General features: G+C 33.1%; 3 protein-coding genes across 4 annotated transcripts; 2 read left to right on the top strand and 1 right to left on the bottom strand.

Annotated features, from left to right (window-relative positions):
* The first annotated feature begins 1348 nt into the window (after positions 1 to 1348).
* Positions 1349 to 4184, top strand: LOC138940633 (odorant receptor 4-like). 2 transcript variants are annotated; one of them, XM_070309720.1, is made up of 9 exons: positions 1349 to 1510; positions 2102 to 2208; positions 2353 to 2470; positions 2725 to 2989; positions 3059 to 3181; positions 3336 to 3426; positions 3529 to 3665; positions 3785 to 3917; positions 3992 to 4184. In XM_070309720.1, exons 1-9 carry the CDS (start codon positions 1417 to 1419, stop codon positions 4040 to 4042), a joined length of 1119 nt encoding a protein of 372 aa, XP_070165821.1. In that variant the 5' UTR covers positions 1349 to 1416; the 3' UTR covers positions 4043 to 4184. The 2 variants fall into 2 exon arrangements, with proteins under 2 accessions (XP_070165821.1, XP_070165820.1); XM_070309719.1 differs by having other exon boundaries at positions 2089 to 2208.
* LOC138940551 (uncharacterized) lies at positions 4177 to 13004 on the top strand. The gene is made up of 17 exons (XM_070309535.1): positions 4177 to 4573; positions 4878 to 4997; positions 5072 to 5189; positions 5579 to 5843; positions 5911 to 6033; positions 6174 to 6264; positions 6380 to 6516; positions 7261 to 7393; positions 8889 to 9104; positions 9398 to 9517; positions 9626 to 9743; positions 11534 to 11810; positions 11969 to 12091; positions 12182 to 12272; positions 12362 to 12498; positions 12749 to 12881; positions 12954 to 13004. Exons 1-17 carry the CDS (start codon positions 4409 to 4411, stop codon positions 13002 to 13004), a joined length of 2418 nt encoding a protein of 805 aa, XP_070165636.1. The 5' UTR covers positions 4177 to 4408.
* A 51-nt stretch (positions 13005 to 13055) lies between these two features.
* Positions 13056 to 22858, bottom strand: LOC138940627 (odorant receptor 13a). Its single transcript, XM_070309700.1, has 15 exons — positions 22412 to 22858; positions 22160 to 22279; positions 20998 to 21115; positions 20662 to 20911; positions 20465 to 20584; positions 19868 to 19958; positions 16999 to 17103; positions 16371 to 16496; positions 16167 to 16287; positions 15125 to 15386; positions 14525 to 14650; positions 14125 to 14215; positions 13799 to 13935; positions 13501 to 13633; positions 13056 to 13424 (listed from the first exon to the last, which is right to left on the bottom strand). The coding sequence occupies exons 1-15, from the start codon at positions 22553 to 22555 to the stop codon at positions 13374 to 13376; spliced, it is 1995 nt and encodes a 664-aa protein (XP_070165801.1). The 5' UTR covers positions 22556 to 22858; the 3' UTR covers positions 13056 to 13373.
* Positions 22859 to 23890: the final 1032 nt, after the last annotated feature.

Raw genomic sequence — 23890 nt, 5'->3', positions numbered from 1 at the left:
TATTTAAATTTGTGAAGTTTGTTTAAAAATCAATTAAATTCACATTAGCATATAGAATTTTACATTTACATGTATAAAAAGTATATTATATTATACAAATCTAAACAGTTAAAGTATTCCCTTAGCCAAATGGCTGACAAATAATTGGAAGATAATGACCTAACCTAACCTAACCTAACCTAACCTAACCTAACCTAACCTAACAATAATTTTGCATAAATATACAAAACTTCAAGAGCGTACACTAGCGAAGACAAGAAGCTGCCTAAAATGCACGCTGGTGAATATGATTCGGCATTCTTGCTTTTATCGACATCGCACTGTCTATTTCCCGTTAAATTAGAATTTTTAAGCAGTTATAATACCTAACGGCATGCTGAAATGAAAGTCACGCGTATTTTTAAAATTTCTCGCGACTTTATATCTACGCGTATATGACTTTAACTTTCATGTCGTCCATTGCCGTGAAAAGCATTTCTTACGAACGCGAGCTAAACATAGATGTACAGATTGTGTATTGTATCACGTGACGATTATTTTAAACGCGAAGAAATATTGTTACCTCATCTTATTGCATTTCTATTATACTACCTTCTTTTTGATGATCACCGGTAATAACGGATTCCATAGATGACAGTTTACGTGCAATATCTACTTGCGATCCCTCCCAAACTATAAGACTAATAGGACTATATATTCGTCAAAACATGAAATATTATAACAATCGTTCTATTTAAAATCCTGCGGGTATAAATTTCAATTTTATATGTGTATTTTTAAAATATAATTTTTCTGTCATTCTGATTTTTTTTTTTTTGCTGTTTATTCATTTTATAATAAATTAATGATAAATCAGTAATAAATTTAAAAAATATTATGTTATATTAATTTGTAAATCAAATGTATTTTGAGGATATATCTCCTCAGAAATATATCAGTTTCAGGCTCTCGAAAATATAGATCTGTTACTGATTCTTTAACGAAAATGTAATCCGAATGAACACACGACAATCGCGATACTGATATTGTGAGATGTTATTAAATTCGGTAACGACGAAAGAGAAAAAGGACTCTTATTACAAAGAATAGATGCAAACTATAAGATAAATCACTGTCTAAAATCAATCGCGAAAGGGAACGTCAGAAATACGTTTCGTACAATGAATATTCGATCGCGCCTGTGCCTTTCATCACTCTAGTAAGGGTAATCGGTCCTGTAAATGTCCGCAATTTCTCGTGACTATATATATTTCACAGATTATGTCTACTTTATTCTCTTTGAGAGAATTTTTGATTAGATTAAAAATTGCGAAGCGACGTACAGCAGTACAGCAGTCGTAATCGAGTGATGAAAATGGATACACCAAACCATATCTTTCAGTCTCGACAATACAAATACAATCGTATATTGCTTTCATGGCTGGGGCAATGGCCCTTTCAAAAGAACAGAGACAGATGGACTATCCTCGTTGCTGTGTTATTTATTGCCATAACGCAGTTCATCCCTCAGGTACAGTCGCTTATTGGGGGATTCTTATATTATCTCTGTCAATTATATATATAAATATATATATAAGTTGTTATTATATAAAATTGATTTTATTATATAAAATATATAATAAAAACAATAACTTTTATCTCACTGTACTTTTCGATAAACTTAAATAATAAATTTCAATAAACTTAATAATTTTAATGTGTTGTTTTAAGTTTCTTGGTAATAAATTTTTTTATTTCTTTTTTTATGATATTCTTCAAAAACGAGCAATTTTCCAAGGAACTTTTTTTCTTAATTTATCGATTCGTCTTTCACACGCTCCCGAAACTTTGACATTTAATTGACTGTATATTATATCGTTTATTATATATTTATATTTAATATATTTTCTCTCTCTTTCTTTGTAAACTCATATATATTTTTACAAGTAATATATAATATTATATTATCTAAAACAATACATATATTTATATTTTTTAAGAACAAGAAACGTGTATATAAATACCAGTGCATATAAAATATATTAGAAGTTGAAAATATTGAGATTTATTAACGATACTTTTATCTCACTATAAATTATTAAATTCAAGGCACTTGCTTTAGTGACGTTACGTGGTGATCTAGATGCAATACTTGAATGTATAGCACCACTGTTAGTAAACTGCCTTTGCATTGTTAAGCTAACAAATTTGATTTTCAATACGAAGAAGGTACGTAGAAGATCCCATATTTTTCTCGAATATTAGGTATGTTATATATAGGGCGCTATAGGAGTGCTAGGAGTATTACATATAGTATATATATACCATATATGCAGAATTGCATTACTAAAGAAACGATATTTCAAGCCGTAGATCAAGATACTTCTTATGCACATACAAAGAGATTGGCAATCGTGGATCATCGACAGCGAATTCGCAATTTTGTACAAATTCGCCGAGAGTGGAAGAAACATCACAATCGGTTATGCCAGTAAGATATAAACGCTATTAATTTTGTCAGGCGGTAGAAAAGAAATCAGACGGTAGAAGATAATAGTAATAAAAAATATTTAGATAATAATTATGTTAATTAGAATTAATAATATATTATTCCATGATTCACAGCGTAATTTAAATGTTTACTAAAAATGATTTTAATTATTTGTCCATCTATATCGAAAGCATCATAAACGCTGAAAATGATCTCAAATATAATTAATGTAAATAATAATATACAAAATTTAGGTGGCATGTATGCGTTTGGCAGCCTCTTTCCGATAATGGCGATAATTCCGAAGATAATTGGCAGAAATGTAACTTCCAACTATTCGACGCGACCAGTGGGATTTCCATATCATGTCGATTATTTTGTAGACCTCGACAAATATTACTATCCCGTGCTGATTCATAATTATTTAGCCACTGCAATTCGTCTCACTATCATAGTCGCATCCGACACCTGCGTGATTATCTTGGTTCAACATTGTTGCGCACTGTTCTCGATCATTAGGTACGATATAATGATTTAAATAAATTGAACAAAACAAAATATTTATATTCCCTCGTTTTCGTTCTTTAGATATCGGATGGAACATATACGAAAGTCCGTTGAACAAGACAAAAAGCTCGCTTTTCTTGAGGAAGATGATAAGATCTACAAGAATTTTGTGTATTGCATCCGAAAACATGAGGATGCCATACAGTTAGTGCTCATATATGTTTATATAACTGCGTAAAAGGATAATAATTTTTCATTTAAATATTATAATATTAGAATATAAAGGGAGCGGGCGGAGCAAAGGGGGAAAAAAAAAAAAAATTTGTCGAATATGCTAATTATTTTCCTTTTCAATAAGATTCGCCAACTGCTTGGAGATTATTTACAAAAAGGCGCTTTTCGTGGAGGTCGGTTTAATCATATCGATGATGAGTTTATCAGCTCTACAGGTTTGTACTAAATACATGGTGTTACGTGTGTATGTATAATATGTAAATTTGCGCAATTTTGTAAATTTAGTCATTAAAATCGCTCCATTTCGGAATATCTAGGCGACCAATGACACCCTCACTCCACAGATCGCAATCCGACATGGTGGCTATATAATCGCCCAATTATTACATTTATTTACTATATGCTGGTTAGGGCAACAAATAATCGATCATAGCGATCGTGTATACACATCAATGTAAGTCGGAATGTAGATTTTCTGTCCACTAAATTTTTTTTTTTTTTTTTTTTAATAAAAGTTAGAAATATAATAATATAACAGAAGTAAATCGATATTAATAAAATTCTTAATATTAGTTATCGAGGCGAATGGTATGAAACATCATTCAAATCCAGAAAACTCTTAAACATGATAATGTTGAGGAGCATCTCACCTTGTACAATGACCGTTGGAAAAATTATGGTTCTTTCTCTTCCTAGTTTCAGCGCGGTAAGAGATTATATCCCCCATGATTTCTTTTATATAACGATCTTCCTATTAACAATAATATTGTATTTCTCCAGGTTGTACGTACATCTGCTTCGTATTTTACAGTCTTACAATCTGTACGATAAAGTGTAAAACTTTCAGAATTTTTTTTTCCCCGCAAAGTGTAAAATTATCGATGTAAAAAGATGTTGTATAATATTCCGTTGTTTGAAATAATTGAAGAATATCAGTATACTCGTGCGTGTAAGATCATCATTATACAAAATCAACCATAAAAGAGCATTATAAATAGATACGCCTACGATTAGTGCCCGATCGTTCAAGTCTTTCATCTAGTAGTATAGTCAATCTGGTAAGCGTTGTCAATTCCTCGTGATTATATTTATTCCATCTGCTATATACCATCATTTTCCATCTGAGAGAATTTTTTATTAAACTCAAAATCTGAAGCAACTGAGACAATATTACGGCGATACAGTAGTCTCAATCGAATGCTGAAGATGGATTCACCGAGCGATATCTTTCAGTCTCGACTGTATAGACTCAATCGCGTGTTGCTTTCATTACTAGGACAGTGGCCCTTTCAACAGGGCGTACATAGACGTGTTATCTTTGCAACAGTGTCGTTTCTCGCTTTATCGCAAGCCATCACACAGGTATAATCGTTTTATATGTTGCGATTCTAATTTATAATTATCTGTCAATTTATTTTTATATACTTTCGTGGGAAAATCTTTTCTTTTATCTCATCGCGCGGCATATCGTAAAGATAATTTAACGAACAAGAAACATTTAAATAAAAATTTATAATTATCAGTTAAAAATATTGGAAATTATTAATATGTGTTGAAAATTATTAAACAGAGATTCGGTCGCATTTTTTTTTTTTTTTTAATTTTTCGCAAAATGTATCTTTTGCATTGATATCTTTTTATCCTGACACAAATTATTGGATTCAAGATATTCGCTTTAGTGACATTACGTAACGACCTTAACGCAACACTTGAGTGTGTACCATCGCTCATAATATACGGTCTCTGCATCGTTAAAGTGATAAATTCACTGTGTAATATGAAAAAGGTATGCACATATGATCGGTATATTAAACGCGCGGATATTCCACATTTCTAAATAAATGAAATTTCGTGCCATAGAGCAAAATACTTCTTATACGTATACAAAGAGATTGGCAATCGTGGGCTATCCAAAGTGAATTCGAAATTATGCAGAAGTTTGCGGAAACTGGAAGGAGCCTTACGATCGGCTATGCTAGTAAGATATCGATGTATAGAAATTATTATTATATTATTTTCAAATAATCGCGGGCTAATAAGAGCCAGAACGCGGATGTTCTCTTTTATTTTGTTATTATTTTATTATTATATTATATTATAGTATATTATATTTTAAAATTAGTAGAATAATATAGAAAAAGTTTAACTAATAGTTAAATTAATAACAATTGTTTTTATGCGCAGGCTTGAGTGATAATTGTTAAAAAAGATTAAGTCTTGTTAAAAATTAATTCTTGTTAAAAATCAAATTAAATATATATTGAAAATAATTCGTAAATATTATTCGTATCCTCAAAAGCTCATAAATATTATTTTGTGAGTGCTCTAAAATTGAAACATTTTTTTTTAAATATCGCTTAAACTTAGGTGGCATGTATGCGGCTGGCAACATCTTTTGGATAATGGCGATAATTCCGAAGATAATTGGCAGAAATATGACTTCCAACTATTCGACACGGCCAGTAGGATTTCCATATCATGTCGAATATTTCGTAGATGTCAACAAGTACTACTATCCCGTGTTGATTCATAATTATTTATCCGGTGTCATTCGACTCACTGCCATAGTCGCATCTGATACCTGCGTGGCTATTCTAGTACAACATTGCTGCGCACTATTTTCAATCGTTAGGCACGTAATCTGGTAATATAAATCGATTAAGGTATACTTTGAGAAATTGATTTTCTTCGTTCATTAGATACCGATTGGAGCATATACAAAAATCTATCGAACAGGATAAAGAACTCGCTATGCTGGATAAAGATGATAAGATTTATGCGAATTTTGCTTACTGTATTCGAAAACACGAAGATGCCTTACAGTTAATAATTATAAATAATTAATTATTAATTATTAATAATTATTCAATAATTTTGAATTATTAAGACAAATATAGAAATTATCAGTTTACATATTTTAAAAAGAGATTAGATAATTACCAATTTTTTTTTTTTTTTTAAGGTTCGCGAGCTTCTTGGAAGCTATTTACTCAAAGGCGTTCTTTATAGAAGTCGGCTTAATTGTAGGAGCTATGAGTCTCTCAGCTGTACAGGTTTGTGCTGAATATATATATATATATATATATTTTTTAACAGTAAATTGCAACAATAAAACGTGCGATTTTGTAAATTCTATTTATAATATTAAAATTGTTTCGAAATCTTTAGGCGACTAATGGTAACATTACTCTAAGGGATGCAATGCAACACGGCGGTTTTATAACTGGTCAATTATTGCATTTATTTACCGCATGCTGGTTAGGACAACAAATAATCGATCATAGCGATCGTGTATATACATCGATGTAAGCCAGAATATAAAATTTTCGTCCACAAAGTTCTTTAAAATATAAATCTCATAATTAAAAATGCAACATTAAAAAAATTAATCAAATATAAAAAATTCTCATTACAATTTATAAAATATATTAGGTGTACAACTTTGCTTGCGCCGTTTTTTTTTCCCGAAATTCGAGGCTTTATTGTAAAAAACTGGTTATACGTTTTGAAATTGCTCGTTGAGTCACTCCCAATGATCGTGCCAATTCTTTTTGACTTTGACTCGAGTCTTCATTAAGTAATGCCTCCAATTCTGCATCTTCGAAAACCTTCTTCTCTCTTCCACCGCTATGCCGGTCTTCGACGCGAAAATCACCGTTCTTGAAGCGTTGAAACCACTCACGACACGTTCTTTCACTAATAGCGGCTTCGCCATAAGTATTTGAGAGCATTCGATGAGCCTCAGCCGCAGATTTCTTCATATTGAAGCGGAAAATTAAAATCTCCCGCAAATGACGAGAATTTTGCTCGTAAACTGACATTTTCAATCGAGAATAACTTTATGACGCGGACACAAATCGACCAATGTTTCCATGGGATTATGTTGACAGATGCCCAAGTTTATTGCATGACGTCTATGATCTATTTATTTCGACCACTACTTACCGCTAAAGCCATTTATAGGAAAACGGCGGAAGCAAAGTTGTACACCTAATATTAATAAAATTCTTAATAATATAAAATACTAATTTCTTCAATCTTAATATTAGTTACCAAGGCGAATGGTACGAATCATCTCCGAAATCCAGAAAACTTTTAAACATGATGATGCTAAGAAGCACTTCACCTTGCACATTAACTGTTGGTAAAATCATGGTCCTTTCTCTTTCGAGTTTCAACGCGGTAAGACTCATCAATTTAATCTATTATACGACAATCTCTCTATATTTATCGAGCAGAATATTTTGCAAATTTCCATTTTTTAGATCGTGCGTGCGTCCGCTTCGTATTTCACCGTCTTTAAATCCGTACAATAATTTAAAAGTATCGAAAATATTTTTGAGAAGTATAACATTATTATTATTGATGTAAGAATGTATAATACTATGTTGTCTACATAATGATAGAATATAGATGTAATCTACATTTACGTAAAGATAATTATAAATAAGAATTAACTCATATGCACGATTCTTTGATAAAACATATATTGTTTTTGTGAAACAAAAGATATAGAAACCCTTCAATTATAATAACGAATAAAGACGCATCTCTTCTCCTAAAAGAAAAGACTGTTCTTCTTCAAAACTTTAACACGATAAATATCTTGAACAAAATTTACATTATATGCGCATGTCTATCATGCTTTAATAAAAGCGAATAACATAATAAAAGTCTAAAAAAATAAACAGACACACGATAATTAGTTTTTGGAATAAAAGAATTTTTTTCTCCAAGACAAAAAATTAACACAGTTCCACTTTTAAAATTAAAACGTTAAAAATTAAAAATTCACATTAATGATTATCATATCAAATATTTGTGTAAATAATTTAATAAAATTCTAAAACAATCGTATTAATTTTTGAATATAAAACGTTTTTTTTTTTTTTTTAAGAAGAGAAATCAGCATTTTAGCCTGCTGAAAATTATCATAAATATTTGTAAACAATTTTTTACTTCGTAATGGCTGTTACTTTATCGTCGATAATTCTTTTATATATTATAAAGCTTTTATAAATAATATGAATATTTAATAGTAATCTGTAATAAGGAACTGTATATACAAGATAGTCACATATACTAGAAGATGCGATGCTTGAATAACTAAATAAGATTGCACGCAATAAAAGACTCACGCACAAATTTTTATTAATATAGCGGTAAATAAATCAAATTGGAGCATTTTTTCACTTTTATCACAGAAGATGTAATTTCTTTCAAGGTATAAGAAAAATTAAAATCTGCCAAAAAATTGCACGTATGTAGAATAATCTTTCCTATAATTTGCAATTTATACGATTCTCTCTGTGATAGTCTTTTAGTATCGAAAATCTTTACAGCAATGCCAAGATATAGAGATAATCGAGAGCTCCTTTTACTGTCGTCACAAAACTGCTGTCTTTCATTTAAGTCAATGTAAACTGATTCAAAATCTGCAAAAGAGATACTACCTTTGATCTTGGATACCTTTGAGTATAGCCAGCTGCGCACAATTTGTACAAGACAATCTCGTAATTTCGCGATCGATAGCAAATGTTCCCTAACAGTAGTTACTTGTTTCATATCACAAATGCGTTGACAACACGTGCATGTCGCATACACATCAGCATTAAACGGAATCTCTTATGAGAGACCGATCGACCTTATCTATACTCTCGCGTAAGTCGAGTAAATTTTGCTTGCTCAAAATCGACAGCCGCGATTAAAAGAAGAAAAAAAAAAAAAGAAAAAAAACATGCGTTATGTCAACGAGTTCTTTCGTGAATCGAACTACAATAATCTCCGCATTCTGTTAACTATTTGCGGTGTGTGGCCCTTTCAAGCGTTCGCTAAACGTTGCGCGATGTACGTCGTATTTACGATTCTATTCGTATCCGTGATAATATTCGAGGTACATCGAAAAAAGAAAGAGAGAGAGGGAGTCATTTCAAAAGCATCGTGTACAGGTTGTGAAAAAATATCTGTCGCAATTTTCTCAAATAAATGTGCACCACTGTTTCCATGTAATATTTTGCGCCATACACTCTTTTCTCTCTTTTTTTAAATATTTTCATGTCAAACGAGAACAAGCGCAAAGATTCAATCGAGGAAATTGCGACGATCTTTTTCTTTCTATATTTTGTACACATTATTAAGGAAGTTAGAGGTATACTAATCTTCGAAATTGTAATATATTTGTCACAGCTGCTGTGTTTATTCAAAGTCTGGCCAGATTTTTTCGAAGTGTTCGATTGTCTGTCGATGCTATTCTTTTCCATAACGTCAACCTTTAGATTGATCTACACGGTGTATAAATTACCTAAGGTGCGTAAGTGAAAACGGTACTCTAATCATTTTAATTAAAACGTTGAAACACAATTAAGATAACAATGCAGCGAGCAACATTGTATTTAAATTGACTTCGAGCTATAGATAAAGATACTCCTGCTGAAAATTCAAGAGCATTGGTATTCTCCGAAGACGGACCAGGAAACTAAAATCTTACGTTCGTATTTATCGTTCGCGCGAAACTTAAGCTACATTTATGCAGGTAACGTAGATAAATTCATCGGTTCAACGATACAGCAATAATAATACAGATTAGAGGTTTGATCAAAAAACGTAGAATATAAATCTGAGAAAGTATTTTATTCTTAATGGACTTCTTAATGGGCTCCTATTTCAATGAAAAATTCTGAAAATATATCTTTTGAAAAACTGTCGACCTTTTGTGTAATTTTACACTTACATCCTAATGTTAATGCGTTAATTAGTTCAAGAGAATTACTATTCAATTTTTTTTTTTTAAAAGATTTGTCCTCTTATAAAGAATATCTCTTAATATATCATGACATAATACATTATAAGTATGTTTTATTTTCAGTTTTCCTATAACAATAACAATAATCACAAACCTCAACCGTCTATAAGATATAAACATCTTTCTATGTTAGCATCATGATTGACTTACTGACTTCTACGTATCGCATGCGACGTGAGAAGAAGATAATCTGTCTAAATCTTTATCTCCATATTTACAAAAGATGTTTTATATGTTCTTCTTTCATTTCCATACACGCTTTTGGCATCTTCTTCTTACAGAATCACCAAATCGCAAAGATCCGCAATCGCCGGTTGATGACAATTGATCGATTGTCGATGAAATCTTCTATTATGAAGTATGTATGAAAATTGAATAAGAACATTCAGACACGCGACACGTGGAAGCCAGTAAGTCAATTATGGGTGCTAACATACAAAAATGTTTATATCACAAAAACGATTGAGCTTTCGACCTAATGTTTACTAAAGTTTTCTCACTCAGTACGATGTATTGGATGATTGCATAAGTTCGTGCCCGATTTTCATAAATGGCATTAAGTTGCTGCATGGCGGAGTTCTATTGTTTTCGTGTATTAATTGTTGCTTACACCGAATAGATGACGTTGTTTTATGTCAATTTAGCGTCAGACATTGTTCAGATAAGTCCATTTGTGCATAAGAGAAATCATTAAAAATGGAGAACGAAAGGTGCATTTATCGGCATGTAATGCTATATGAATTTCGGAAAGGCGTGAGTGTTGGGATTGCGCAAAAAAATATTCAAAGCGTTTATTTGGACCGCGCTCCTGCTCTCCGAACAGTCAAAAAGTGGTTTGGCAGATTTCGAAATGGTGATTTCAACATGGAGGATCAACCCCACTCTGGACGGCCTTCTGGCATTGATGATGACATTGCGCATGCCTTAGTGGAAAGAAACCCAAGGATTACAACTGAGGATATTGCTGAGAGGCTGAACATCGATAATTCAACCGCTTTTCGTCATTTAAAAAAGCTTGGATACATTTCCAAGCTTGATACGTGGGTGCCGCATCTCCTGACTGAAAGGAATAAGCTGCAGGAAAACTGCAGGAGTCGCAATGGGAAATTCTGCAGCACCCGCCATATTCTCCAGATATTGCGCCTTCAGATTTTTATCTGTTCCGGTCTTTGCAGAATAGTTTAAATGGCAAGAATCTCAATTCCGAGGAAGCTGTCGAAAACCACCTTACAAACTTTTTTCAAGAAAAATCAAGTTCTTTCTTCAAAAATGGAATCGACAAGCTTATAGATCGTTGGAAAACCATTGTAGAAAAGAATGGAGACTATATAATTGATTAATGAAAGTATCATCTCTAAAATATAATCTATTGAAGTTTATATTTAAATCGGGCACGAACTTATGCAATCACCCAATATCTTATCTACCGTATATAAATATTGAATGGTTTTTTTTTTTTTAACCCTGTGTATCTACACAATTATTAAAATCCAGAAATCTAATATTTTCATATCTATCAGGTACTATTGTTGGCCACGCTGTGATATTTGCACTCACACCTTTGATAACCAGACTTTTCTACGAGAGATCCATTGGGACGATCGACACGTCAAACCAGACGCAGGAAACACAGCCTACCTATCGCATCAATTACGTGCTTGATTTACAAATGCGCTATATCCCACTTCTCATACAATGCTCTATATCCGAGGTATATTACACGATATTACTGACCGCGTTCAACGTCTTTTATTTAGCATGCGTCCAGCATTGCTGTGGTTTGTTCGCAGCTCTGAGGTAAGTCTGACGTATCCGCGAAAGTATTTAATTCTCAAGGCTGTCAAAAATTCACGTATTTAAATAAAATTTGTTCTTGCGCGCATTATTATGTATTAATATATTGTAGATATTATATGTAAAGAATATCGACATATGCACGATGTTATTAATTTTAGATATCGTTTGGAAAGAGCCTTTGAATCTGAAGACAATGCTGACGATTTAGCGACGACGTTCACGCGGAATAAATCTTATTCGAATATTGTGTACAGTGTTCGAAGACACGCAGAGGCAATACAGTTAGTATACATCTGCATGTGTAATAAGACAAAGCGTGGTCATAAATAATCAATAATAAGAAATTGACGTGTCTTCGTGCATTACACTAGATTCGCTATTGCCATAGAATCACTCTACAGATTACCATTCTTCATACACATGACGGTTAACGGATCATTGTTAAGTATCGTAGGATTTCAGGTAATTTAAATAATTAATAATTATATATACCATTGTGTCTCTGTTCGCAAGTATATGCAAGCGCATATATATGATAAAAAAATTTCTAGCTAATGGCAAATAAGGAAAACATCAATCGCCTTTTACCGTACGCTAGTTATCTCAACGCGCTTATGCTTAATACGTTCTTTGAAAATTGGCAAGGTCAGAAGATCATAGACTGCAACGAAAAAGTGCATGAATCCGCGTACGTTTGATACAATAGCCCAAGTACACTTTTCTCAGCACAGATGATACGGATAAATCGTATCATGTGTCCGTTATAAATATATTATAGATAATACAGAATGGCGAATAAATTAAATTAATTTTATATATATCAAAAGCTGCAATCAACAATCAATTTACCTTTCGCTGCATAGAAACTAAAAATATATTTGACTTGAGATCTTTTAGAATGAATAAACGTGTAGGTATTGTATAATGCGTGTTTGCAGATACAAATTGCAATGGTACAGAATGCCTGTAGTATCGCAAAAGCTTCTGATAATGATCATGATGAGAAGCAAAAAACCATTGACAATAACTGCAGGAAAATTCATTGTGCTGTCCTATGTAACTTTTAACGCGGTGAGTTTACAAGAGACCATCCGTCTTTCTTTATCGCTCTTTCTTTTTCAATAATATGAAATTTTATTTAAGATAATGCGTACAGCTTTCTCGTATTTTACGCTTCTACGATCTGTGCAGTAAAAACGTGATCGTGATAGAGAATTTAGGAGACATATTATATATAGCAGCCAATATGATTTAATAAAAGAAGAATTCGTTCACTAGAGAAGATACGTATGTTATTATAAACTTTCAATTTGTATCTTCCATACAAATTATTTTATGTAGCTAAATAAAACTAGAGAAAGAATCGCAATCGTATTGTATTTATATTCGCCTTCTCTTTCCTAAATACCTAAATACTTTGATTCTATCACGCAACTTTGTCACAGGTGACATCTCTCCGAGCTTTGATCTATTGTAATTGTATAACCGTAACTCACGAGTTGTCGAGCAAACGAACAATGCTTGTAACTGTTGTCACTGATAATAGTTTTCGAGGTGCAACTCTCACTGCATAGAACAGAGAACGGTGAAGTAAGAGAATGACGTGCGCACGACCTTAAAGAAAGAAAAGGCAAGGATAATCACCGTCAACGTTTGTGGCATCGAATTTTATTCGTAGAAGCTCGCTTACCGCAGCAAAGTTCTCCAAGTTTAAAGTGTACAGCTTGCCCGCAGTTATCTTAATCGGCACATAACTCCTCATTAGCATAATGGCAATCATCTTCTTTATTCTCAGCGAAGATTGATACCATTTTCCGTCGGTCCTGAAACATCCACGTGTCAAGTAGTGTTTCTTCATTGATATTATATATATTTTATTAAAATCATTATTTCTGGCAGATCTGTGTTTTTCGTAAGGCAATATTACAGATCGAGTATACGCTGGCAATTTGAATACGTTCCCCCGAATTGTGTTCCCGTGTACTTACGTGTATGGAAAAATTTTATCGGTGTAGTCCGATAGTTGCTGACCCGGCCAGCTTTCGAGAAAAAGAACGGAAAACAAGCACACCGTGAACGACGCGAATCGCAAAGCCTCCTTTGGATCGGTTAGCTTTACCACTGCCTAACGCGTAAATATATAAGAACTTTTTTATAGGTCGTACTTTTATATAGGTTTAATTATAAATGTCTAAGAAACATGTTTTATTCCAATCTCGTGCAGAATAATGTCAATCTTAAAAAGATAGTGCGTTTAAATTTAAAATTTTTCAATGTTACAATTGCGAGAGTTTGTACTGTTTCCAGTACTAACCTGGAATATTGTGAAAGTCATGCCCATCATATTGAAACCTAGTTGAAAAAAATACGATGTCGTGTTCGCATTTTCCAGATGTTTAGCGTACCTTAATGTCGGAGAAAAATTTATACAATATATTAATAAAAATTCGTACGAGCTTAAAATATAATAAATCAAACATATGCAATAATTATGAACGATATGTATATTGAAACAAATACATCAGATCAATTGATTAAACGGACAACGTTGATTTGTTCGTAAATGTAAATTTATATTTTCACTATGCATGTAAGAAGAGATAAAAAATATGTCGCAATTTATTTACACAAAAGATACAATAAGGGTATACTAAATAAAAAACAAGGAAATACACATAAAAATTTATAGTAAATATATTCAGAAATACACTAACTCTATTATGTGGTTGTGCATGATTACGCAATTCTTCGCATTTCTGTACGATGCAGCCTCTTCTCTATTTCCCGGAGACAAGTTTATATCTAAAGTCGCCGTATCAATAATCCGTGCTAGTCGGTATCTAAAAAATGCTCATCGATAAACGTATCTTAGGCACAATCAAATCCATAAATGTTGAAATTTAATTCAACCGCGTTTAATCACATGACAGTGATAGTCTTAAAATATTAAAAAGTATAATATACATTATATGAAATATCATATTCTCATATTGTACTGGATGAGATGAGTTCGGGTAAAACGTACGTATTAATAAGACATTCTATGGACAAGGATAGATGTTTATTACACAATCGCTTTCTCCCCCTCGTTCAATCGAATTACAGGGCAAGAAAATGCATGCTCCTATATATACTGAAGAGATTTATATAAAACGTAAAAAGCGGGTACTTCTTTTTTTCGATATAAAATGAGACAAACATCGGCGGAATTTCTCGCACGGAATAGATGCGAATTTTTCGATGTATTATGAAATATGCGCTTCAGATGATAATGCTGTTCAGTCCTACAAAGCGTGCCATTATTGCCGAGTTACCCTAAGATCTCGCACAGCCCGCACTCGTGTTGTACGTGAAACACCAGCATCGAGTCGATCGCTACGACGATCGTGACGAATCCGAGGGTGCCGATGTACGAGTGCACCAGTAACGGATAGTAATACTTGTGCGAATCTATAAAGTGTTCCGTGCGGAACATCAAGGGTCTACCTTCGGAAATGTTATACAGACCCATATAGCCGGCTGTGTTCATTAACACCGGTACAATCAGAAAGGGGGTCATTGAGCCATACAGGGAGACTGTAAATAATGTATAAATCAAAGATCGCGCCCTACGACTCGTATCGATCTGCTTAAAGGGTATACGCGATATTTTTAAACTCAATTAAAAATATTCAAAAGTTAATCATTATTTTATATATTAGGTGTACAACTTTGCTTCCGCCGTTTTTTTTTCCCCGAAATTTGCTTCTGAATCATTCCCATGTCTTTGAGGCGTTTTGAAATTGCTTGTTGAGTCACTCCCAATGATCGTGCCAATTCTTTTTGACTTTGACTCGAGTCTTCATTAAGTAATGCCTCCAATTCTGCATCTTCGAAAACCTTCTCTCTTCCACCGCTATGCCGGTCTTCGACGTGAAAATCACCGTTCTTGAAGCGTTGAAACCACTCGCGACACGTTCTTTCGCTAATAGCGGCTTCACCATAAGTATTTGAGAGCATTCGATGAGCCTCAGCCGCAGATTTCTTCATATTGAAGCGGAAAATTAAAACCTCCCGCAAATGACGAGAATTTGGCTCGTAAACTGACATTTTCAATGGAGAATAACTTTATGATGCGGACACGAATCGACTAATGTTTCTATGAGGTTATGTTGACAGATGCCCAAGTTTATCGCATGACGTCTATGATCCATTTATTTCGACCACTACTTACCGCTAAAGCCATCTATAGGAAAACGGCGGAAGCAAAGTTGTACACCTAATAAATTCTACACTTGCGTGTATAATCGATGAAGAAATGCAATTTTTGGAATCATTAAACGCGCAACGTCGTGGAATTTTCGATATAATTTTTACCTGCGTAAGCAATCGTGACTTTCCTGCCCATCGCGTAACTTTTACACAGGATATCGTATTCGTAGCTGTACCTTGAAAAAATATTCCAATCTTCCGCCATTATAATCGTGAGTCTCTTCATCTACATTTATGAACACTTATATTTAAGTATCGTACGACGAAACATATTAATGATGTTGTCATTCTTCTTGAAAATAAACATACCTGCCCACGATTATATGTATAATTAATGTGTTTACAAATGCACATTAAACTAATTACAAAAGGTGACGAACTTTCCATAAACGCGTCGATATCATTTGCGAACCATGCGGTGATCATGCCGCCGCCCTGCAAAATATCTCAAAGTTGGCGTGAGAAGCTACATCAAATATCTAACATCCTATTTAAGATCTTGCAGAAATAAATTCGAAAAAATCTCTTTGGAAATATTGTATGTTTGTATATATTACGTGTATATTTTTTTTGCGATTTTAAACTCATGGAAAAACGTTGAATCCCTCCGTCATATTGTCGTTCTCACGAAATAATGATAATTCGCGCAATTTAAAATTTTGAACAGCACAATTATCATATAATAACATTATTTTTATATACTTTAAATTTAGATAAAAATCTAACTTCTGATTTGAAGAGGGAAACATTTTTTCCTTCACCGTTAACTTCTTATATATTTTTATGCATTATTAAATTATAATATTATAAATGTGTCATATTAATTAATGCCATCTATATACATATATATTCTTTGTTCATGTGTATATATTACTTCCTTGTGTATTATGTGTAACAATTTTATTTTTAATAGGAGTTTAGGAAGACAAGAATTTACCTGAATAACTGCCTGAGAGAAAACTGCAGGCACGAAGACGGTTTGGATGAAAAATTTTTCCCAAGTCTCCTGATATGGCCACTGACCGATGAGACACATTAGCATCTGATTCATACGCATATATTGGCCTTGAACACTATCCATCTTGACTATTCCGTAGCAAGTATAACACTGTATTAGCGACCGGGCAAAAAAAGCGCACGCGGACAGGAGCCTCATTAGGCATTCCGTTTGGGCGATGCGCAATTGAGAAAAATAATACCGTAGACGCGGAATCGGATCGATACATCATACATAAAGTGTACTTGAAGAGAGAAAGAGATAAATTCTCGGCGCGATATATGCCATGCTGTTTTTTTATAATCCCGTACGATATATAAGGGGTCGAGTTAAAAATTCTATTTCGCGGAAAGTTAAAAGTGCATACGCAACGCTTCGCTTGAATTTCGTGATTGTTTCTCGTACAAGCGGGAGTCAATGTAAATTTCGCTTCAATTAATTTTCTATTGAAGTAATATTGTTCCAGGATTTGTTCCGGGATTTTGTACATTCGCGAAATACGCTTTACACGATAGCGCCCCTCTATTAGTGCTTGATACATGCAAAGAGAGTTGAAAGAATTATTTGTAACTCTATTGTGGATTTGAGAAATGGAGATACATCATTTACAGAATTGGATTGTTTTGAATAACCAGATAACACAAGCATAAGGCTAATAATTCCTATACAGATATAAAAATTTTTACTGAGAAAATAATGGCATTCTATAGAAAAATATATTTATCGCGTGCACGATAGTGATGCAAATGCTACGATATCGGTTATTCGCATCTATTTAATAATCTTGATATTATTATAAAAGTACAGTTTTGAAACAAGAATAATTTATCGCAATCGCTTTTCGTTTCAGGTCGAATTTTCTAACTCATGGTCGATGATCGCTGTTTCTTAATACCACTGATATCATGTCAATTTCATTTTTAAAAAGGAGAATCCGTTATTGCGCCGAACGTAGGAAAGTGTAATACGATACAGCAGTTTTCAAAATCTGGAAGAAAAGAATGATCGACATTGTAAGTATACGAAAACATCAAATATAAAATTGATTACCCATTATATACGTAGTACAAAACCGATCAAAAGATATGTTTCAATTATATCGAGGTATGAATATATACAGGGTGTCCCATTTTAAAGGACCCACTCAAATATCTCAGAAACACTGCGTTAAATCGAAAAATGTTTCAAACAAAAGTTGTGTGGCTTCAAGGGGGCCATAAGACGGTGACAATGATTTGACCTTGGAAAATCATTTGAAGGTCATGTGAAGGTCAACTTTAAAATCTTAAATGGAAACCCCTATTTTTTATTTAGTATTCTTGTAGCTGACATCGAGAGCTTTCCAAAACACTATAATAAAGTATTTTTTCATTAAGTACTTTTTGAGTTATTTTATATTTTAATCTGACATATTTTGATATAAAAAATAAAATATTTCGTAAAATATTCAGTTTTCGAAAATTTTACCGTAATACTTCTATGTACAGAATAATAAGACAAATTAATTAGTGCCAAAAAAAACAAATAATTGTTTAAAAAAATACATTGTAAATAATTTTCTTAAAAATAATTTTTTTTTTTATACTAATTGATTTGTCTCATTATTCTGTACATAGAAGTATTACGGTAAGATTATCAAAAACTAAATATTTTACGAGATATTTAATTTTTTATATCAAAATATGTCAGACTAAAATATAAAATAACTCAACAAGTACTCAATAAAAAAATACTTTATTATAATATTTTGGAAAGCTCTCGATATCAGCTACAAGAATACTAAATAAAAAATGGGGGTTTCTATTCAAGATTTTAAAGTTGACCTTCACATGACCTTCAAATGATTTTCCAAGGTCAAATCATTATCACCATCTTATGGCCCCCTTGAAACCACACAACTTTTGTTTGAAACATTTTTCGATTTAACGCAGTGTTTCTGAGATATTTGAGTGGATCCTTTAAAATGGAATACCCTGTATAACGTAATTAATTTTTCCGGATAAATATTATTAAATATCATATGCCATGTAATTACAAGCTCGCAATAATTCATCTTACCGTAGCAAATGTTTCCATGCATAAAACAAACATACCGCCGGCCGTTAATACACAAGGCGGACGCGTTTTCATCATCATGAAAAGAACGAGCTTTTTCGTTCTCGCCGATGCATCATACCAGTTTAAATTTATTCTGTAATTATAAAAAAAAAAAAAAAAAAACTTTCCAACAGCTTTGTTGAGTTATTCAAATTTCTTAATCAATTTTTATCATCTCATATCTTCTTATTGTAAACATTATCATTTCTCATCTATATAATTTAATATTAATCATCTTGCTCTTTTTTCATACATATATTATACGTACAGATTAGTATAAAGATATCCGCTATAATCTATTAACCTCTGAGCATTCAAACATTCGAAGCACAGATGGAATAGTAACGCCCACGTCACTGCTATTAATTTAAGAAGCTCAGACGGATCGTCCAATTTTGTCACAGCCTAAACGACAATTACGTTAATTGCATCAAAAACTGGCCAGAATAAATTTTGTCGCGAAGATAATATTATAAATATCTAAATAATAATTAAATATGTGATGAATAGAATAATATATATATATATATAATTATATATGCGACGAGAGAGTGTTTATTCGCCTTTGCTTCTATGTATAAATAAATCCTGAATACGCAAAATTATTTATTCGACCGTTCATTTGACGATCTATTGTCAAATTAATTGACGCGATATTCGTTATTATTATTGATTATATTATCATAATAATAAATACAAGACGCACACATACCCCAACACCCGTGATGCTTATAGTCAGCATATTGAATCCAGCATAGAACAAAAAGTGCTTGGAATATGCAGCTTCCATGAGATCGATAAACCTTGATTAAAATATAAGAAAAATGTGACATGTCTCGCTCGATACTAGAAAAATTGATCAATTAAGAACATTCGCGTGAGATGCACCTTATTTGAATTTATTTCGAAATAAATGAAATGTTAACTCTTCGTCGATGGATCATCGAGTCACTATTGACCTATATTTTAAAACTGTTTCATGAAGTTCACGCATACGATAATACGAATAAATATTTTATATATATATATATATATGCATTGTATAAAAATATCAATTATTTTTACAATAAAAATATTTTTTCTTTTTCTTTCAATTATTATGTACAAACAGTATTTTTTGAAAGAGAAAAATATTTAGGAACATAATGTATAGATATAAAATTAAAGTCCATTATAAAATTTTAGTCTGCGACATGTATGAAAGAATTTTTGCTATGGGTCAAAATTGTCCCAGAGTGCCCCATTGTTGGAGGATTAAATATCCCAATGATAAAATTATAATGATCGAAACTGTGCGAATGACACAAACCTTATAGCAGCTCTATGATCGTGAACACACTGTATCATATTTCGATACGCTTTATCCTCTGTAATCGGAAGATTGGCGTCTGTGAAATATTTTTCCTGTAACGCTCGTTCTATTCGAGAGCTATAGGAATAATGAACATAAATCTCAGAGATAAATCTTTCGCCAAATCTCACCCCAAGGATGAAACTGCTACTCACCCAGTTACGATAAACAGTCCGCAAACGTGTTGCACAAATATTACGAATATCGCGTCAGTCGCGACGATGGAAGTGACGCAAATTGCAACGGTGAGATATCCGTGAATTAAAATCGGAAAATAATATTTGTCCATGTCGACGTAATATTCGACTATGTGCAACAATGGACGAGCCGTTTCATTGGCAGTGCGGAAAATTAACGATGGCAAGGGCGTTAACATGAAAATTACCATTAGCGTATACAAAGTGTCTGAAAAGAAAATGTCAATCAGAGATATAAACAATTTTTAATTACTTGAATAAATATCAAACATTTTTCGTGTCGTATTTACTGACAAATGTAAATAGTCGAGAATTTTCTGCCACTGTCCGCGCACTTTTGAAGAATTTCTATATCCCTAGAATTTCTCAACGAGCGAAAATCATCTCGTATTTGATCAAGCAATGCCCTCATCTGTATAAATTCACTTGTGTAGATTACTTTTGAGTAAAGGTTTTGAATTGATGGTATACTTTGAATATATTATATCGAGACACGAGTAAAGATGATTACCAGGTATATAAATATAAAACCGGAATTTGCCCATAGATGGCCCTAGCTGTCAATGTAGTTACCGTCAAACCGCGTCATTGGCGCCATTTTCTTGTTTTGACATCTGATAAAGATTTTCAACTCACAACAATACAAGTTTCATACAACAGCATAGTTTTTAATAGCGTTGAACGTGTCGAATTTTGTGCCTGGAAACTACGATTTGCGAACAGCATTGATTTTCTGTTACCATTTGAAGAAAACTGCTGCAGAATCGCATCGTATGCTTGTCGAAGCTTACGGTGCGCATGCTCTTGGTAAATCACAGTGCTTCGAGTGGTTTAAAAAATTCAAAAGTGGCGATTTTGACGTGAGAAACGAAGAACGTGGAAGATCACCGAAAAAGTTTGAAGAGCTGCTAAAACCTGGCGAAACCGTTAATACTGAACGCTACCGACAACAAATGATCGATTTGAATCAAGCTTTGCGTGAAAAACGACCAGAATATCAAAAGAGGCAACGCAAAGTGATTTTGCTTCATGATAATGCACCATCGCGCACAGCAAAACCGGTCGAGGAAACGATTGAGGCGTTTAGTTGGGAAATATTTTCGCATGCGGCTTACTCACCAGACTTGACTCCATCCGATTACTACTTATTTGCATCGATGGGACACGCGCTTGCCGAGCAGCGCTTCACTTCTTACGAAAATGTACGAAAATGGCTCGATGACTGGTTTGCCTCAAAGGAGCAACAGTTTTTTTGGCGTGGCATCCACAAATTGTCAGAGAGATGGAAAAAATGTATAGCTAGCAATGGGCAATACTTGGAATAAAATATTTTTTATCATTTTCATACAATAAACGTGTATTTTCTATACAAAAATTCCGGTTTCATATTTATATACCTGGTATGCTTCGAGAGAGAGAGAGAGAGATACATGATAAACAAAATAATCACACCTACCTCATTCACACACAGTATGGAATTTACTACTTTTGTTATACTTAATATGTCAATCATTATCGGAGTAAGGCACTCGATCACAATGTCCATATCGTGAATATAGGAGAACATGCCGCATAACTTAAACGTGGTAAATATAATGATTACGCGAAAAAGGAATAATTATATCCAGCACAAGCGAGAACAAGCATGATAGTTTGCGGATTTATCTCTCCAAAATAAAAGCGATATAACTATTAATTGCCGCTGTACCTTCATAAGAAATTGCGAACAAGCTATAGTGGCTATGACGATGACTATAATATAACTCGTCTTGGACGATTGGTAAGGCCATTGGCCAACTACCGACAGCAGAATTTTATTGACTCTGTAGTTGCGACTATCGAAGAAGTCCATTTTCCTCAAGTTAATAGAGCAATGAGAGAGAAAGCATCACGCGCCAACTCTTTGATCCCTACCACGTCCGCTAGTCACATCTTATACAATGTTAACAATTCTTTATGTAGCTCGACTTTTCAAACAATTCTGCCAATTAGATACTTATAGTCAATGCGAATGATTGCGGGAAACGTATATAGCTAATTCTGTGGTTTGACGTTCACCTACGTACAATAAAATCATCAAAATTTCCTGCAACTTTGTCTCTCTATCGTCTATCATTTCGATTGAAGAGATATCAATTTTCAGGATACTTTTTCATCTCATATCGTCTTGATTCGCATGTAAATCTTTCATTATTACGCGTCAATGAACTGAACGGTGTATAGAGAGAAAAGAAAACAACAAGCTGAAAAGATTTAATCAATATTTCTATTATCATGCGTCGACACATGTACACGTATACACATTTTTCTATCGGTGGACCTCGCAGTTTTTTTCGTGAGAAAAATTTGCAGAAAATAAAGATGCTTGATGGAGAACGCCGAGCATCGCGACATAAATATGGGAAATCGCAATTTAGTGTATGTATGATTACTTTTTGAAACTATATAAATTTCAAAGATATTATGGTTATCAAATAAAGAATAAATTAAGCGACGTTATGTCAAGCATCATTAGTCAATGTATCGTTATATTATTTTCTCGAAAAGCTTTTAGAATGATATTTTTCTAAACGTTTCAAATATTATATATATAAATTACTGCGTGAAATGTAGTACGAATAATATGTAAGACAATTTCGAACATTATAACGAAAAATTTAATAGGATTTGTTCGGGATTTTGCCACGTGGGTATATAGTGCCATATGGTTCTCGAGAACGATTCGTTCTCGAAAGTGTCGAAACTGAAAATAGCAACAGTTCGATCTATCACGCGCTCGTCACGCACTCCACCCTACGGATAAAGTTTCTAATTGGATGCTGTATTAAATAGAAAACTGACGAAAGCTTAATGACTGTTTGACGAGGGAACTTTCAATCGTGGCTGCGGTTCTTTAAATTTATCCGAGGTCAGAAAAATATGTACAAAATCTTCTTTTTAATATACATATGTATTAAAAAAAAATATATATATATATTGGATGATTGCATAAGCCCGATTTTCATAGATGGCATTAAGTTACTGCATGGCGGAGTTCTATTGTTTTCGTGTGGTAATTGTTGCTTACGCCGAATAGATGACGTTGTCTTATGTCAATTTAGCGTCAGACATTGTTCAGATAAGTCCATTTAAGTGCATAAGAGAAATCATTAAAAATGGAGAATGAAAGGTGCATTTGCGGCATGTA

Source organism: Polyergus mexicanus, unplaced genomic scaffold, assembly GCF_030449975.1.
Source record: "Polyergus mexicanus isolate NDT 795.1 unplaced genomic scaffold, iyPolMexi1.0 SCAF_17, whole genome shotgun sequence".
Classification (NCBI taxonomy): domain Eukaryota; kingdom Metazoa; phylum Arthropoda; class Insecta; order Hymenoptera; family Formicidae; genus Polyergus; species Polyergus mexicanus.
Note: the sequence above shows the minus strand (reverse complement) of the source record. Positions and strands in the feature narration are given on the sequence as shown.

What these genes read in the sequence shown, in the direction of transcription:
- LOC138940633 (XM_070309719.1), top strand. Translation starts at nt 1,349, where the DNA reads ATGAAAATGGATACACCAAACCATATCTTTCAGTCTCGACAATACAAA. An exon ending in TGATTTTCAATACGAAGAAG is followed by an intron (nt 2,209 to 2,352) that starts GTACGTAGAAGA and finishes TTCAAGCCGTAG; the next exon opens with ATCAAGATACTTCTTATGCA. An exon ending in TGAGTTTATCAGCTCTACAG is followed by an intron (nt 3,427 to 3,528) that starts GTTTGTACTAAA and finishes CGGAATATCTAG; the next exon opens with GCGACCAATGACACCCTCAC.
- LOC138940551 (XM_070309535.1), top strand. Translation starts at nt 4,409, where the DNA reads ATGCTGAAGATGGATTCACCGAGCGATATCTTTCAGTCTCGACTGTAT. An exon ending in CTCTTTCGAGTTTCAACGCG is followed by an intron (nt 7,394 to 8,888) that starts GTAAGACTCATC and finishes GTCGAGTAAATT; the next exon opens with TTGCTTGCTCAAAATCGACA. An exon ending in CCTATGTAACTTTTAACGCG is followed by an intron (nt 12,882 to 12,953) that starts GTGAGTTTACAA and finishes ATTTTATTTAAG; the next exon opens with ATAATGCGTACAGCTTTCTC.
- LOC138940627 (XM_070309700.1), bottom strand. Translation starts at nt 22,555, where the DNA reads ATGGACTTCTTCGATAGTCGCAACTACAGAGTCAATAAAATTCTGCTG. An exon ending in GTTCGCAATTTCTTATGAAG is followed by an intron (nt 22,280 to 22,411) that starts GTACAGCGGCAA and finishes ACCACGTTTAAG; the next exon opens with TTATGCGGCATGTTCTCCTA. An exon ending in GATAAAATTTTTCCATACAC is followed by an intron (nt 13,634 to 13,798) that starts GTAAGTACACGG and finishes TGGATGTTTCAG; the next exon opens with GACCGACGGAAAATGGTATC.